This window comes from Oreochromis niloticus, linkage group LG17 (genome assembly GCF_001858045.2).
Source record: "Oreochromis niloticus isolate F11D_XX linkage group LG17, O_niloticus_UMD_NMBU, whole genome shotgun sequence".
Taxonomy (NCBI): Eukaryota; Metazoa; Chordata; class Actinopteri; order Cichliformes; family Cichlidae; genus Oreochromis; species Oreochromis niloticus.
The window spans coordinates 36,786,773-36,804,074 of record NC_031981.2 but is presented as its reverse complement, the minus strand read 5'-3'; the positions used below and the strand labels follow the sequence as shown (position 1 = coordinate 36,804,074).

General features: G+C 40.9%; 1 protein-coding gene across 4 annotated transcripts in view; it reads left to right on the top strand.

The window, feature by feature from the left end:
* The window catches only part of dennd5b (DENN/MADD domain containing 5B), an 81,777-nt gene that overhangs the window by 60,566 nt on the left and 3,909 nt on the right, over positions 1–17,302 (top strand). For 2 of the 4 annotated variants that reach the window (XM_025899754.1, XM_005475571.4), the window contains 16 exons: positions 905–1,136; positions 4,586–4,736; positions 5,283–5,373; positions 7,338–7,469; positions 8,394–8,546; positions 8,766–8,844; positions 8,927–9,008; positions 9,283–9,411; positions 9,987–10,108; positions 10,548–10,693; positions 12,259–12,300; positions 12,648–12,766; positions 13,537–13,724; positions 14,243–14,325; positions 14,872–14,998; positions 15,350–15,524. In XM_025899754.1, the coding sequence (XP_025755539.1) occupies positions 905–1,136; positions 4,586–4,736; positions 5,283–5,373; positions 7,338–7,469; positions 8,394–8,546; positions 8,766–8,844; positions 8,927–9,008; positions 9,283–9,411; positions 9,987–10,108; positions 10,548–10,693; positions 12,259–12,300; positions 12,648–12,766; positions 13,537–13,724; positions 14,243–14,325; positions 14,872–14,998; positions 15,350–15,524 (2,051 nt within the window). The remainder of the gene's footprint in view (positions 1–904; positions 1,137–4,585; positions 4,737–5,282; positions 5,374–7,337; positions 7,470–8,393; positions 8,547–8,765; positions 8,845–8,926; positions 9,009–9,282; positions 9,412–9,986; positions 10,109–10,547; positions 10,694–12,258; positions 12,301–12,647; positions 12,767–13,536; positions 13,725–14,242; positions 14,326–14,871; positions 14,999–15,349; positions 15,525–17,302) is intronic. The other 2 variants (XM_025899755.1, XM_025899753.1) reach the window with 1 other exon arrangement.

Genomic DNA, 17,302 nt, shown 5'->3' with positions numbered 1-17,302 from the left:
ACACAAAGTTACCAGTTTGCCTTCGTTAGTGAATCATGGGACTCAAAATAAAAAGGCATCCTTTTTTCCAAGTCCCAAGATGTTTTAGTTATTATTAGACAGAAGTACAAAATTATATCAAAAGAACATGAGGCCAAAATAACAAACAGACTGCAATATAACCTAACCAAGAAATAACTGAAAAACAGCAGCTTACCTTCCTAAAATGACACAAACAGGAGGAAACAGTTTCAAAATAAGTTGTAGTTCATCTCACTTGGTAGTGATTTAAAAAGCAAACAAACAATTGAAAAGAAGAGCAATATCTCAGGGAAGGACAGTGGATGATAAGAAAAGCCAGCTGATTCGTCATGAATCAGCTGGAGATCATCCATAATTGGAAGAAATGACAGTGTAGTCTATTTGGACTTTATATTCTTTAATCTGTATGTTGGTGAAACCTGTTAGTTCCTGTTACTGTTTCCTATTAAAATATTTTATGTAAGAAGGGACGATATTTTAAACTGAAGAATCAGTCTGCATATTTTCAGTCAATGTTTAGTGTTGATTAGACTTATTTATTTCATTGTGTTGTTTTTATTTTATTCTAAGAGTTTTCCTTTCTGTTAAAATTCTATATTTACATTTTCCAAGACATCCTGGCATTTGTGGTTTAAGGTTAGCTTTGTTTATTACGAACAAATTCAACGTTGTCTAAAAGTGGGTTCTTTCTCCCTGTGCTTGCCTGTAGGGGATTGTTTTATAGTTGGGGTTTTTCTATCATATTGTGCTGTCTTTACCTTAAAATGTAAAATGTTACTAAAGATGCTATATAAATGACATTGAACTGAAAAGGATTTTAATTAGTGTCGTTAAGCTGCTCTTTGCTGCACAGTACTGAAAATACATATGCTCTTGTGAATAGGCTTCATTCCTGTCAGACCAGCCAGAGCCCTACCTTCCCTTTCTGTCTCACTTCATTGAGACACAGATGTTTGCCACCTTCATCGACAACAAGATCATGTCTCAGTGGGAGGAGAAGGAGCCTATGCTCCATGTCTTTGACACTCGTATTGACAAGGCACGCCTCTATAATATCCGTGCTCCCAGTCTCCGATCGTCCTGCTACCAGAGGTGCTCCATCCTCAAAGAGTCTGGTAAGCTCAGATGGGGAAGGCTCAGTGTGTGTGTGAGATTTATTTCTGTGTGAACATGGTTCAGATTGTTGGTTTGAGAAGCATGTGTTGTGAAAATGAAAATATTCTAGGCTAATTAACTTTCTCGCTGAAGTGAGATAAGTCTTTTCCAGTGCCTACTTTCAGTGGAAGAGGTGGTATATGTAAGTAATGTTTGCTAGATTATGCAAAAATGTTGATACATCTCTCATTTCTTTATATTTTGCTTATGAAATGGGAATTAGGTCAGTGATTGATGTAAAGTAGCAGTTACCATGTAAACCATGTGCAAACATAGATGGAAGATGTTTGTACAACTCTTATCAAGTTTGAAAGCCAGTCTTTATTCTTCATCACATGAAGAATAAAGAATTATTCTATGCTTTTTTTGGAATTTCTTTAAATATTCTTCAGGAATAGTTATCTAGACTTCCTGAAGGACATGCTGCAGCTCTTCTTTGGATGTTTGGTGCCTGTTGTTCCCTTTCTGTCAACATAATCCCATACTGCTTCAGCAATGCTGAGGTCTGTGATCGTTGTCTTGCTGAAAAATGAAGTTGTTGTCTGTTAAACACTGTCCATAAAAATTTGACTGTACTTTTTGCTTTCATAATTCCATTCGTTTAGATAAGATCACCTTCACACTGGCTGAAATGCAGCCCTGCACCATGACAGAACTCCCACCCCGCTTTACAGCATAGTTTGGCAAAGCGTAACATTTTCTTCCTGTTTCCATTCCTTAAGAATTGCTTCTTAACAAATGTTCTTCCACTGAGACTTTGGGAAATAGTGCACGGATTAACTGAAGGGCAGGTCTTTGCTGGATTTCTTTCAGTTTCTTTAAGATATAATTTTGAGATACTATTCATCTGCTGTAGATCATTTTTAGTCCTTTTGTCTCCAACTCTAATGTTTTTAAGAACATAACTAATAGCTCTTTGGGATCTTTTTGATGGTGCAAAAGACGATTTAATGCCGGTCAAACTGTGATTCAACTATAGAAATGGAAAATAAATTATGACTTTTTGCAAAGGGTAACGGTATCAAAGTCCTAAAGACACAATTTAAAATTGGTTCTTTGCTAAGTTACCCATTAATCTGTTGTCTATTCGTTATTGTCAGACAGTTTTAAAGTGCATTAACTCTGCCTTTGTCTGTAGTAGCATTTTTAATCCTATCAGGCACCTGTTTAAAAAAATGTCAGAGTTTCTGCCCCTTTATGCCCATTTAAAACATGTAAACTCTTTGGGTCAAAGGAGTTTGCAAAGAAAAGCGTCTGGACTTCTTTAAGTTGCTTGAAGACGTTTCACCTCTCATCCGAGAAGCTTCTTCAGTTCTAAGGTCAAATGGCCGAGAGTCCCAGATTTAAACCCAGTGGGAGTATCCCCCCAAGGAGGGACAAAGGACCCCCTGGTGATCCTCTAATCACATGCGCCAAGGTGTGAAAGTGGGTGTGGGACCTAATCAGCCAGGGTTTCGGGTGAGCTCATTGTGAAACCTGGCCCCACCTTGTCATGTGATTTCCTGAGGTCAGATGGCCCAGGATGTGAGTGGGCGTTAAGGCGTCTGGGGAGGGAACTCAAAACTGGATTATAGATGGCAGACAGTTGGTGTCGTAAACCACCGCCTCTGTTCAAAGATGGTCGCTCACAGTGGACATAGATGGCCTCTTTCACTCCTCTTTCAAACCATCTGTCCTCTCTGTCCAAAATGTGAACATTGGCATCCTCAAAGAGTGACCTTTATCCTTAAGATGCAGATGGACTGCTGAGTCTTGTCCTGTGGAGGTGGCTCTTCTATGTTGTGCCATGCGCTTGTGAAGTGGCTGTTTGGTCTCTCCAATGTAGAGGTCTGGGCATTCCTCACTGCACTGTACAGCATACACCACGTTGTTCAGTCTGTGTTTTGGAGTTTTTTCTTTCGGGTGAACCAGTTTCTGTCTGAGTGTGTTGCTGGGTCTGAACTTAAAGAAGTCCAGACGCTTTTCTTTGCAAACTCCTTTGACTACAATGACCTGAGAACCTTCACAGACATGTAAACTCTTTATTAACATTTGCAAAGAATAATAACCTGGCCTTGTCTGGAATTTGGCAACATGTAGAAGATAATAAGGGGTATGTCTGTGAAGGTTCTCAGTCTCTATCTCTGATAGGGGTAATCTCTATCAGACCAGTTGTTGCTTCTAGAAATAATTCCCTTGGATGAAGTGTGGGCTGGTGCCTTGGTAGCATGTTCAAAATGCAGGAAATGACACAAGAATTAGAAAAAAAGCAGGGAGCACAATGTTCTGATAGTTTTGGTGTTCTTCTGGTTTCCTGCCAGTTCTCATGATCATTGCTGACATCTGCAGACAGTGGCTTATAACTCTTCACATGTCAGCTTAAGATAATATCTAACACTGTTTGTACAAGTGAGCTGCCGTGGTTCAGTGTGTTCAGTGATTCCGACTTCCATGCACTAATAGGCCAGTCCATGTGAACTGTAGTTGCCAAGGCTGACTTCATTTGCAATGGTCTGCATACTTAATTATGCAGACAATGGACAGTCCTTTCCTCTGCCTGCCTCTCTCCAGTGCCTCCACTCAGAGAACACTCCATTGCACTGCACCTGCTCTCTGAGGACTTCAGTCAGAGACAGTATAACCCATTTTGTATAACTGTAGTCAGATTTGACACATGACAGATGAAGATGGAGTGTGTTTGCAATCGCTGCTGTTGATGATGTTTAATCTTTAGAAGGATCAACAAGGAAGAGTCAGTCAGACCAGGTCTCTAGAGAGAATGAACCACAACATCACACATCATGCTGTGATTTAATATATAAACAGCCTGCTTCGAAGTACAGCCTTAAAGTGACACCAAGCGCTCTAAAATGCAACTGCTTCAGTAACAGACAAGATAAACCGAGTAGTAAGAGAGCCTCCTGTATGTTTTCAACGTTTCATCAATAAAAGACATCCAGTTGTAGCATGTCACTAAGTGTTATTATCTTCAGTCATCTTTTAAAATAAGAGTTATAGCCCATCCAGAGCCAAAAGGATAAAAGGCTGTCTCAGTTCAGAGTCACTGCTGCATAACATCTTGGTATAGACTGGCAGAAGCAATAGAAAAAACACGAAGCCGAGTCACTCTTTGCAGCAAAAATTATCTGTGAAGGACTGCGACATATGACTCAATATATTACATCTTAACTGCAGCTTTTTCCCGTGTTCTCTGTGCGTGTGTGTGTGTGTGTGTGTGTGTGTGTGTGTGTGTGTGTGTGTGTGTGTTCAGATAAGATGCGATCTAGATGGTGGAATCAGTAGACACATAAATCCATGTGCAACCCTGCGGCGTTTAAATCTGAAATTACGTTCAGTAATGTGACACCTATGCCGTGATGATTTCAATCTCCTTACAGCGTTGTCTGAATCAGTACCGTCTTTTGTTTAGCTCAGGCCATTGAGAAGCGGCTGATGAAGATTGACCACACGGCCATCCACCCACACCTGCTGGACATGAAGATCGGTCAGGGGAAGTACGAGCAGGGGTTCTTCCCCAAACTGCAGACCGAAGTGCTCAACACAGGACCAAGCATTAACAAGTAAGTCAGCCTCCACTCGTTCACAGACGACACCAGAACCTTAAGGCTGTCTTTGTCAGAATACTCTAGTACAGTTTGAGTGTAGGTTCAACAGAGAGTGGTTCCACAGGTTACACAGATGTAACTGAAAGCCCAGTGGAAAACCGCTATTGACTACAAGCAGGAGGAGCTAGACGCGCTCAGATCCTATTGCCTTTTCTCCATTTTATTCGTGTGGCACTCCATAATCAGTGATACATAACAAATAAAACTTCAAAAATGTTGACAAATCTGTTTGCACTGCTGAAAATAGGATTTTTTTAAGCTGCTCGTAATAATATCATCAATGTTAAAATACTGTTCAAATCAAAGAGGAAGTAAAAAAATAAAAAACTGTTGTGAATTAACTGCTTTACTGTTAAAGCCAAATGTTTTTGTTGCTTCAAGTCTTAAAGTAACTTTATCAAACTCATGGACTTCCTTCTCCCTTCTGTTTGACTCACAGGAGCACAGACTGATAGATAGTTAAAGGTTATACAGTATGTTCACAGTGTATTTGGTCTGCAGGTGGTGTCACAAAGCAACAACAGCTCAGCGCAGAAAAGATCGCCACAGACAACAAACGGAACATCTAACCCTTGATAATGACCTGAAAGAGGTGAAAGCCCATCCTTCTGACTGCTCCCTGTTCTCCACTGTTCTCTAACTCTCTCGTCTTTAGTTTTTGCTTAAGTGTGTCGTTATTGTTTTGTTTTGTTATGTAACTAAATTTATGTTTCCTTTTGTTTGAGCTTTCTTTGTTTGGTTTCTGTTATGCACATGCTACCTTCACTGTCTTCTTATTTTCCATTCTTTTGCCTCTGTCGTCTTCTATCTGGCTGTGTGTCCTGTTCCGGTCCATCTGGGGTCGGGTTGTACCGCTCTTCCTCCTCGAGCAGGTGGAGGGCTGCCTGGTCCTACAGAATTCCATGGCATTTTGGGAGTGGGACAATGCATCCCCTCCTCCTGTCAAACCACCTAAAAAATCTGCTTCTGCTTCCTGCCTGGTATGTGCAGGAGATGCTTGTGTTTTGGATTCCCTCTCATAGCCTCCACCCTCACTTCCACCTACTTTTCCGAGGTTCCCACATTCTCTAAGGCACAATTCCTTGCTTTGAATAGTAAAAAAACATAAAAATTCTAAAGGAAAACAAGAATAAAACAAGCAAAATAACATCTTTTTGCATATCTGAGGGGCTGTTAGGCTTGGTGAGCTGCAGAGGCCTTGGGCATATCAAAGTGACATCTTCTAATTCTTTTTTTTCTCTGTGCAACAGTCAAAAATCCAGAGAGATTCACTTTTAAGGTACTGCAAGTAATTTTTTAGGTCATTAAAGAGGAATAAAAGTTGCACTCATGTGTAATTGTGTGTTTCAACAAATTTACATTCTCATAAACTTAGAGTGAATCCATCAAAAATACTTTGGACCTGGAACCGAATTATGGAAGCCACCATGTTGCCCTCCCGTCTTGAACACAGTGGTCGAGATTTACCTAAATGCGTGTTATCATTTCATGTATGTGTATGTATGTATTTATGTATGCCATCCTCTTCTTTCTTACCTGAAGCCTCGTCTCCTGAACTGAAGTTAGGGCAATAACACAAAAACGTGCATAAACAAGCTTATTTTTTCTTCATATTGTTGCAATTTGTCCTTGTGAGTAGATTATGAAATGCAACCATCCCGTATCCAGACAGTTGACAGCCAAGATTATCAGTATCAGTATACCAATGTTAGGCTTCAGTGTCATAAAAAACCTGCCTCAGTATCGCAGACATGAGCTGCACTGACTCATCAACACATATCGGACTCTTCCACAAAGTTGTACAGCCTCCTTCAGAGTAAATACACATGCAGGCGTATTGACAGCTGAGGTAAACAGCAGAGTGACACCCTACATTCACTACAGCAGCCTGAGTTGTTTGTCCTACAGCAGACACCATAGCTAGAATTTCCCTCTTAAACTGGGACAGGTAAAAAAACAGAATTCATTTAACCGCAGTCTGCACTCTACTGACATCTAGTGGTTAAAACTTTAGACACTGTACCTTTTATTTGGAAAAAAGAAAGACATCAAATACATAATTGACAGTATTTCCAGCTAAAGCTCATGTCATGTTCTGTTTTGAACACTTTAAATGTGAAACAGCAGCAGCGGGAAATCTTCTGTTTGCGAGAACAGTGATGTAAGAGCATAGATTTCTCATTTCAGCGACGCACTCAGAGCTCATTATAGGAAAAATTTAGAATTTGGTATCCTATGCTCCAGACTGAGTGATACTTCCTGCCAACACACCCTTTCTTTCAGGTTTCCTCTGATTTTTACTCCCCTCCTTTAACTTAACTCACTTAAGTTCCTTGAAGTGTCTCACATGAACAAAATTACCATTAACAGTCACAGAACTACTAGAACAGGTTATTAACAGTGTATAAGGAAGGCACGTATTTGTGACATTGTGACAGGAGTGAGGATGCTTACCTCAACCTCTAATATGTGTTCACTGCAAACATTCATACAAAAGAATGTCACTTTCAGTGCCTGTTATTTAAATCTCACTAAACATCTTCGTCTGCACTTCAGAAGTACATGCAGGAGGCCCGCAGCCTCGGGAAGAATCTGCGACAGCCTAAACTCTCCGACCTGTCGCCTGCCGTGATCGCCCAGACCAACTGGAAGTTTGTGGAAGGGTTGCTCAAGGAGTGTCGCATGAAGGTGAAACATAGAACCCCAACATGCTGCTGCACTTAGAATTGACCCATGATTCTTGATTCATGCGTGCACTCATTCTCTGTCCTTAATTTACAAATGTTATCACTGAAAACCGTATATATATATACATATATATATATATATATATACGGTTTATACTTCTCGGTTCATGTCCATGTGAATCTAATGTATTCATAAGTGTTATTCTGTTAAACCTAATTATTGACATTTTGCACAAGTGTTTCCAGTTCATTACAGATTTCCTGATGCTTGTTTTAATCAGCTATCATGACCATAGTATTAAATTGCTGCTTATTACACAGAAACTGCCACAGGTTTTTCCTGGTAGTCATTACTATTCTTAAAGCTTGTTTTAAAGGGTTTTTACCTGGTTATTAATATGTTATTAAATAGAAACGGGCAGTTTTGCATTTTGCAGCTCTGTTTCCTGTTTATAACACAGAAACTACCATGGTGAATGAGTGGTAATAACTTTGAAATTACCACATTATTACTTTCTTGTTTCCCCCTTGTTACCCTTGTAATATGTAATAGACAGTGCTACCCAACTGCAAGGCCACTGATACAAAACATTGAAAATATCAAAAATGACTCCCATAATGTTCAACGATGAACTGCAGTGTGTCGCATAGAGTACCTCCTCACCCATACACATAAAAAGCTCCTCAACTAAAATACAAATTCTCCACAATACGAAGCAAGGCTCTTCTACTCCAGTTTGGCCATTTAGCCATCATAAGAAATGATAAAGAGGCACGTCCATCCACAGAATGCAGTGGTGTTTAATATTACTGGGGGATAAGTTACATGGATATGTCATATGCCTTAGATTTTAAGTATCTAAAATCAAAGTCACATGTTCATAATATATCACAGTGATTCCTCTGATTGTATGTGGGTGTGTAGACCAAGCGTATGCTGGTGGAGAAGATGGGCCGCGAGGCTGTGGAGCTGGGTCATGGTGAGGCCAGCATCACTGGATTAGAGGAGAACACTCTGATCGCCAGTCTGTGTGACCTGCTAGAGAGAATCTGGAGCCACGGGCTGCAGGTCAAACAGGTCAGCGCGTGCACACACACACACACACACACTGAAATAAAGATATATACAGAGCTGCACAAATGTTAGTTTTCTTCAACACGCTATAGACATTGGATGTTGAGGTTCTTCCCTCTCTGTCTGTGTATAATGTGATGCCTCATCCATCGGTGCAATAACTGCTGTAATGTGTGTCATTTCTGTCCTCGGCTCTCTGACATGCTAATTGTGATGTTTCAGGGGAAGTCTGCCCTGTGGTCTCACCTGCTGCACTATCAGGCCCGGGAGGAGATGCTGGCGCAGCAGGCTGACTCACCAGGTAACATACACTTACACACACGCAGCTCGAAAGCCTCAGTCACATGTTTAAGCATCAACAAAAAATTCATCTCTCCTTGTAGCGCCTCACATTCTTGAGAGGAGGAAGTCTGATAGCTCCATAGCGATGCCTTCTCTGCGTGTGTCTCTCATTCAGGATATGAGGTATGAACTTGTTGTCATAAATCCTTTGCACTCTCCAAGCTTCTTCTACAACAGGTAGACTAGAATACCACTGTTTAGCTGTTCCTGTTAGTATTAAACATTATATTATATACAGTATACTTGCTGCACATACTGTAAACAAGTAGTTTGTATGTCCGTGTTGGTGAAATGCATCTGTGAAAATGTATAAAATCAGTAACTGAAGTTAAAGTAAATAACAATTTTTCCTTCATCTTAAAACCACGGCGTTATTCTTCTTCTCCGTCTGTCCCAGGCATATCCAGAGTATGTCAGAGATCAAGACGGATGTTGGCCGAGCCAGAGCCTGGATTCGCCTGTCCCTGGAAAAGAAGCTGCTCTCTCAGCATCTCAAACAGTTGCTGTCGCGACAAGCCTTAACCAAGTAAGCATTTTGATGACTGAATCCCACCTCCATATTTAGATGTTGTGCATTATTAAACATAAATTTTGCAGTCGTTTTCACAGTTAGGGTATGCATACAGTTAAAACACATGACACAAAGTTGTACACAACCCTCCGTTTTATATAATGTGGGAGAAAGTGGCTCTTTTTATGTGTGGCTTGATCATGCCACAGGGGGCAGCAGTGAGCACATTTAAGATGCACTCACAGCACCCTGAGCCACACCAATGCAGCGCTGGGAGTATTTTTCTGCCGTATTCATTTACGGAAGGTAAAGGTCCATCTGGCTGAATAACATTCCCACTTGTAATAAAGAATTCCACACTGTAGGCTGAAGTATAACTGTAGGCTTCCCTGCACTCCTCCATTTTGCCCATTCAAACAAAACAAAAGTGATTAAGTTCATGGTTAGGGCTCTCAAACTGTTAGTCTAGATAATAACTAAATAACAAAAATAAAAAGTTATCTAAGGGTGCAAAAACAGTGGATGTTGATGAGGAGAGGAGATGTGATGTACTTTGCTGTATCTGAACCTGACTTGAATGACCGCCACAGGAAGCTGTACAAACGCTACGCCTTCCTGCGCTGTGAGGAGGAGAAGGAGCAGTTCCTCTTCCATTTGCTCTCTCTCAACGCTGTTGACTACTTCTGCTTTACCAGTGTCTTCACCACCATCAGTGAGTTTTCCATCAGCTACACATAACCTCTGACCTCTGGCCACCCACAGCAATGCTTTTCTTGAACAAAAGGAGTTTTAAGACGAGAAGCTTTAGGTGATTAGAAACAGCATATAGTGAAATAGAATTTTGCATTTAAATATGTCACATATCAATGTCTATTTTTGTGAACTGTATATATACACTCACACATATAAATGTATATTGGAACTGAAATTGTGTGTCAGCAGCACTTCTATAAAAAGAGGTCATCTGTGTTGTTTATAATGGCATGACATAACGTCAAACTGCTGTAAAGCTCTGCAGTCCTCCTGCACAACCCACTGAAGCCTTACAGTAAAAATGTCACTTACTTTATCCATAGAGCTACGGATCAATAGCTGACTGCAATTATTAAAGATTTAACACGTAAGGCTTCTTTTGCCTTTGCTTTTGGCAGTGATCCCATACCGAGTCGTCATCATCCCCATCAAGAAGCTGAGCAACGCTATGACCACGTCCAACCCCTGGGTGTGTGTCTCAGGGGAACTGGGAGACTCAGGCATCATGCAGATCCCCAAGAATGTATTAGAAATGACCTTTGACGTGAGTACTGTGACCTTTGACCTCCCACAAGTTGATCATGCTGTCAGCCACTTTGATGTTGTGTGCAGGCATTAAGTTTGTGTTTTCTATGTTTCACTCCTTGTCACCGTTTGTCAAACATCCCATGGTGCACTCCAGCTTATTTAAAGGCACGGTAATCAAAAATCAGTGTTTCTTAAAGGTAATGTAGATACACATGCTGCCAGTGTTTAAAGAGAATACTTCATTCCAGAAGTCTCGGGAGAAGGCTCCAAAACATAAAGTGATATGCATTGGCTTCAGCATTTCTTGAATAGGCAATATTGGACTGGAGGAAGATTTTTTGGAGAGTTAGTTTCCATAACTTCTGGAGAAGGTTCTCCTGCTCTGTGTCCATATTGCACGATCAAAGGAGTTTCGCAGGTCTAAGAACTCAGGTTGGGCGAGTGGATGAATGTATCGACCATCGACGATAGGCCGAGCCTTTCGCTGATCATTTTTACAAGAGCCATTTATTTATTGGTCCATGAGTAAGTTTGCTAATAATGCTGGTTGAACCTAGCAGAAGCAGCCAATGGAAAAAATAATAGCGCTGTTGTAACAGCACCGTCTTCCAGCTGCAGGCAAATGCAACCTCCTCAGAGTGCACCCAAATGCAGCGATTCATTTGCTTAAACTCATAACAGAAAGAAAGAAAGGCAGTAGCCTATGTTCAGAAAAAAACAAAAACTTTATTACATTATTTACATTTTAAAAACCTCACAAAAAAACCCACAATTTGAAACAAAGAAACTGGCTTCTTTTCCCCACTATAACTGTGTTCCAGTGTTGATCCGTCTTACACACCCGACAAAACAACAAATACAAAATTAAACACAAAGTACGTTAAAAATAAAATGTCTCCTCCAGCTAACATAAAAATAAATCTTTGACGTAACGTTAAGTCTTTTCTGCGATTTGGTGCATCTTAAATAAATGAATAATCCAAAAAGTAGCTGTAATAATACTGAAACAAACAAGAAAAGAAAGTAAAGTATTCCCTCCAAACAAAACGTATAAATTCACAAAAAAATACAAAAAAGTCACCTGGGCGAGTATATCGCCCATCCTTACTAAGAACCCCATTTAAAGCTGCTTTTTTAGTTCTAAAAGTGAACCAATTGTGGTCAGTTTCAGCAGCATCTGTCATCACATCATTGAGCAGTCTACTGTAGGATCGGTCAATTCTTAAGCCCTAAAGAATTCTCCTTTTACCTCAAGAAATTTTCCATCAAGCAAGATTGATTATGAAATGATGTAGGTCATATTTTGACTATTCAGCCACTTTGTTTACTGCTTTACAGTTCAGGTCATTTAAATGTGAAGACCGCCCTCTAGTTGCACTTCTATGCAGTGCACTCCAATATACAAACTCCATCTCTGTAGCAGTTTAATAGAAATCAATTTTGTTTTACAGTGTCAAATCATACACGTAGGATTTCTATGAGCCAAGTCTAGTTTGCATGCATGAGTGATGTTTTGGTTCTGTAGTCTATCTTTTTATTGTCCATTCTTTGTGTCTTAACGTATGTTTCCATCTCCCTCAGTCTGCTTTCAGGCCTCACACGCACATCTCTGCCATATTCAAGGTTAGGCAAAGCCCTTGCTCCACAGCTCCATCTCCCATCATCAACCGTATCCCTTTGAAATACTTGCTTTTCTTTTCTGTGTTTGACTTGCCCAAAGTTGGTCCTTTACCCTGCCAGAATGTGCTGCGTACTTGAGTGCTGACTGAAGTTGTACTCTGTGTGTCTTTGCTGGAGCTATTAGGAAAATATGCTGAAGGAAATGTAAAAAAATAAATGAATAAATAAAAATAAAACGTTTGTGCCCAAATAACTCAATTAATCAGAGACAGACAAGTATATCATTCACAGTAATGAAAGAGAGTAGGATCTGATATTGTATTGATTAACTAGGTGCTCTCTGTGTTCAGTGTCAGAACCTGGGGAAGCTCACCACGGTGCAGCTGGGTCACGATAATGCCGGCCTCCTGGCTAAGTGGTTGGTGGACTGTGTGATGGTGCGGAATGAGATCACAGGACACACCTACAGGTGAGTAGAGGACCTGTCTTTGATTTGTTCTGTTGTTGTTACTCATTTAGCAAACTTCCCTCACATGCTTTTCTGTGCAGCCAAATTAGATTGTTGTAGAACTCAGACAACATTAAGACCAATAAGAGTGTAACTACCAGCCGATAAACCGTCCTGTCATGAGTGTAACTGCTGGCACACACGTGTCACACGCTGGGCACTTTAATAGTTTGCTGTTTCTCTGCAGTTTTGATGAATTTAAAATGAAAATTAATGTCTAAAAGTGTTTTTTCTTGTTAGTGAGTTAAAAAAGGCATATTCATTCAGCATTATATTATATTATAGAGAAATGATTGTTAAATTAACTGGAATGTGTGGCTCACTGACAATATTGGAGGTAAATTTTGTTTGTATAACCCAATATGAGAAAATATTAAATCTATAAATTGTTTGTTTCTCATAACGTCAAAAAGCAGACAAGAAAAGAAACAAGACACTGAAAAATACCAAATATAAAACATGCAAAAGACAACGAGAGAAGATCAGAGCAGAGACGTGTGGAGAAAGAACAAACTGATATACGGATGAAAAATGTGTAAATTTCGCCTGCCTGTGTGTCTGAACCACATTTAGTACATCATCCTCTGATGCACACCAAGTACTAGTTCTGCGTGTTTGTTGACAGCAAGTCAAATATAAAATATCTCCACTGAAAATCAGAAGAACAAATAAAAAAATGTCAACAGATGTAGAGCGTCGATGTGTAACCTCAGCACTTTGTTGTCCATCAGGTTCCCATGCGGTCGATGGCTCGGTAAGGGTGTGGATGACGGCAGCCTGGAAAGGGTCCTAATTGGGGAATTAGTGTTGCCCAGCGGAGAGGATGATTCTGCAAGGGCCTGCCGTACACCCCCGCTACAGCGTTCACCTTCCCAGGGCAGACGCATCAGCATCACATCGCTCACCGGACGAGATACCAGTCAGTAACTGTCAGCGTTCTCACACAACAGGAAATTTCTAATACTGAGAATGAAATGTTTTCATTTCCTGACAGGTTTTACCACACTCTCTGCTATTTGAAGTGCAGTATTTTAAATAGATTTTATCCACAGTAGGAACAAAAGATGGTCTGTGTGCAGTTACTCAGTCATCCACTACCTCACTAAACACTTTCAGAAGGCTCTATAGATCTTTTAATTATTTTAGATCTTTTATCTCATAATATCATCAAAATAAGACTGCCAGGCTTCCATTAAATGCTTTTTTAAAAACCCTTTCTGCAGTAGTTGTTTAAGCTGACAGGCACTAAATTATATAGGTAATTCTTAAAATGTGCACTCAAAGTGGTTTAAAGCTCAGACTTCCATTGCAGCTCAAAAATGCAGCGTTTCCAGGAAGGATGGTAGCTGCAGACATGTTAGCTGCTGCTACCTCAGGCTGTCAGAATTCAGAGGTCTATAGCAGTCTGTACTGATGCAGATGTTTTCCCCATTCTAGAGCTGAATTCAGCACAAATCCAAGAGGGGATTGGGGAGGCAGTGAACAACATAATCAAACACTTCCACAAACCAGAGAAAGAGGTCAGTGACTTTCAGCACTCTGAAATCCTTTTCTAATGAGTACGTGCTTAACTAGTGCCATGCTGTCTGTGAATTCTGAGCAGCGTGGGTTCTGTTTTCCTGTTTCCATCAGGGAGTGCATTCATTATGCTTCCATAAGTAAAGTTGTGCTTTGACCATAGAAAGTCTGAAAGAGTGATGATCTTTCAAGTTGTGTAGTCTAAAAGGAAACTAAAAGGTTTCCCACGAGACTTTCTCTGCAAAGGGCTGTAGTTATTTCTCTTCAGTGACAGTCTGTCACAGCACATTGTTGAATCAAATTTCAGAGGTACTCCAACATTCATCGGAATAGCGTAAATAGCAAAAAGTGTTAAGCCACTTAGATGATAGGGTGGAGTCCCAAGTTACCTGCTCACACAAGCAAGCTTAGTTACACTGTACATCTGCCCATATAGAACTAACTAGCAGATATGTGTGTACTAAGTAACAGACAAATAAAGTAACAGTATCACTTGCCAAATGTCAAACTTGCTTTTGTGCATTGACGTGTTGATGTGTGTTGCACAGAGAGGCAGTCTGACTGTTCTGCTGTGCGGGGAGAATAGCTTGGTTGCGGCTCTGGAACAGTTCTTCCATCATGGCTTCAAATCTGCCAGGCTCTTCCAGAAGACTGTGTTTGTGTGGGACTTTGTGGGTGAGTGTGAAGAGACAGCACACTCTACTGCTGATGAGGAAAACTGTTTAGTTTGGCCCATGGCAGAAAATCAAGGGCTAGTAAACTGTGTTACAATGTGTACTGGTTTTACTGGATTAAAGAAAAAATTGTAATACCTTTTTATTCATGTGTCATGGTTTTTATACATGTTTGTAGAGGATTATACAGCATTTACAATTCTTTTTGTGTAATCTGGGCTTTCAAATGAATTGGTAACATAGCCTTCAGCCCAGTGTTCTCAGTTTGTTGAGCTGTTACACAACAGTGTAAGGAAGCAGAGAGCTTTAAGTAAACTGATACAGTGTGTGATGCTCCTCTAAAACCCTACAGAGAAGGCTGTTGCCTACATGGAGTCAGCTGACCAGATGGGAGACCTTCAGGAGACCACTGAGGCCATGAAGATGACCTGTCAGTCACTCTGTCATTACTTCAATGCGATCAACTCCACCTCCAGAAACATCGGCAAGGACGGAAAGTTCCAGTTGTTAGTCTGCCTCGGAGCCAGGTCAGTGAACTGTGAACTGCTCAGGTGTGGACTCTAATAGCATATTTTGATATGTGATTATTTGATCAGAAATTTGACATATTAAAAACATGTCACGATTGTGGTCAGAAGTTTTCATTTGTCCTGGATTTCATCTAGGGGAGGGGAGACAGAACAGAATAAATGCTCACTGTCGAGGAGAGTGCTGTGTGGCTGGCAGCAAATGCAGGACTCTCAGACGTCAAGAGTGAAACTCAAATAGCAGCTTTCATTCACAACAAAAAAAAACAAAACCTCAAAACTAGAAATTAAACTGGACTCCAGAACTAAATACTAAGAAACATGAACTAAGATTTAGTCAGGAACACAGACGGGAAACCACCAGCATGGTGAGGGTACAACATGACACAGAGCAAGGAAAACACAGGGCTTAAACACACACCAGAGTGATCAGGGAACGGGAAACGGGATTAATTAGCCATAACAAGAGAAAGGAAGCAAGACTAGATACATTGACATGAGACAAGGGACCGCCAAAATAAAACAGGAAGTATAACACAGAGATGTGGACTGAGACAGAGAGACATGGCTGACCAGGAAGACAGAGGGAACATGAGGACAAGTGTGACAAGACGAGGAACACGAGACAGGCAAAATGACAGAAACCAAAATCCTAGGACTAAAAATATAACACAGCAGAACCAAAACCCATGAATTACAATAATTAAAGAATATAACTAAAGCACACATAAACACTGGGTCACAGGCCCAGCACCGTGACACTTAGCCTGTTTTCTTTTTTTTACTTTGCTTCTCTTCACTGTGGAAGAGAGGCAGAAATTAATGATAATTAAATGCAAAGTGGTGTATAAATACATGGTGAGTGAAGAAGAAAGGCACAATGCATCATGGGAAGCCCCTAGGAGCCTAGCATCATAATTAAAGAAGGGTCACCTGATACAGCCCCAACTACAACTTTAATGAGAAAGGAAAGTTTTAAGCTTAATCTAAGTAGAAAGCCTGTTTTTCTCCTGAATCCAAACTGAAAGCTGAGGGTTCTGCCTCCCATTCTACTTTTAATGCCCTCGGAACTAAAAGTAATCCCACAGTCTAAGCGCAAAGTGCTCTTTTGAGATGATATAGTACTTTGAGCCAGGGAGCCAGGGAGGGGACCTTCAGTGGGTCCTGCACAGTCTGAACATGAGCAGCCAGAAGCCGAGCCAGAGGGTCCCATGTTGTCTGAGCCAGATGGCTGCTACTTTCAAAACTAGCAGATTGTTGTGCTTCACCATCAGTTGCTTTAAATTCAGCTACCAGCTCGGCTGTCCCTCAGCTGCCAGTCTCCTGGCCTTTCTCCTTGTCTTCGGCCTCCTCCCAAGCATTGCTGGCCTCCCGCTTGGCCACCAGATGGCCTCTGCCGTAGCTGCTGCTTCCCTGCCTTGCCTCACCATCGCCGGCCAAGTCATCTCTGGTAGTCCACCGTCTTCATTGCTGGGCTCCTGTTCTGTCTTCTTATGGACAGCCTGCTCTCAAGACTCCTGAGGGTTTCCTTTGTTCTCCAGAGGGGCTTCAGCTTGTCTGCTTCTGGCCTCTTTTCCAAGTCTCTGCCTTCATTGCCGGCCCTCTGTTGAGCCTCCGGAGAATTCCACCTGTCATGCTTCATCTCAATACCAGACCCAGTAATCCACATTGCTTATCTTTTTAGTCCTGTTGAAAATCTGCAGTCTCACCACTGATTAACATTTAAGTTGATTTAACTCTTACTACATTTAACTGACACAGACTCTACACGTATTTAC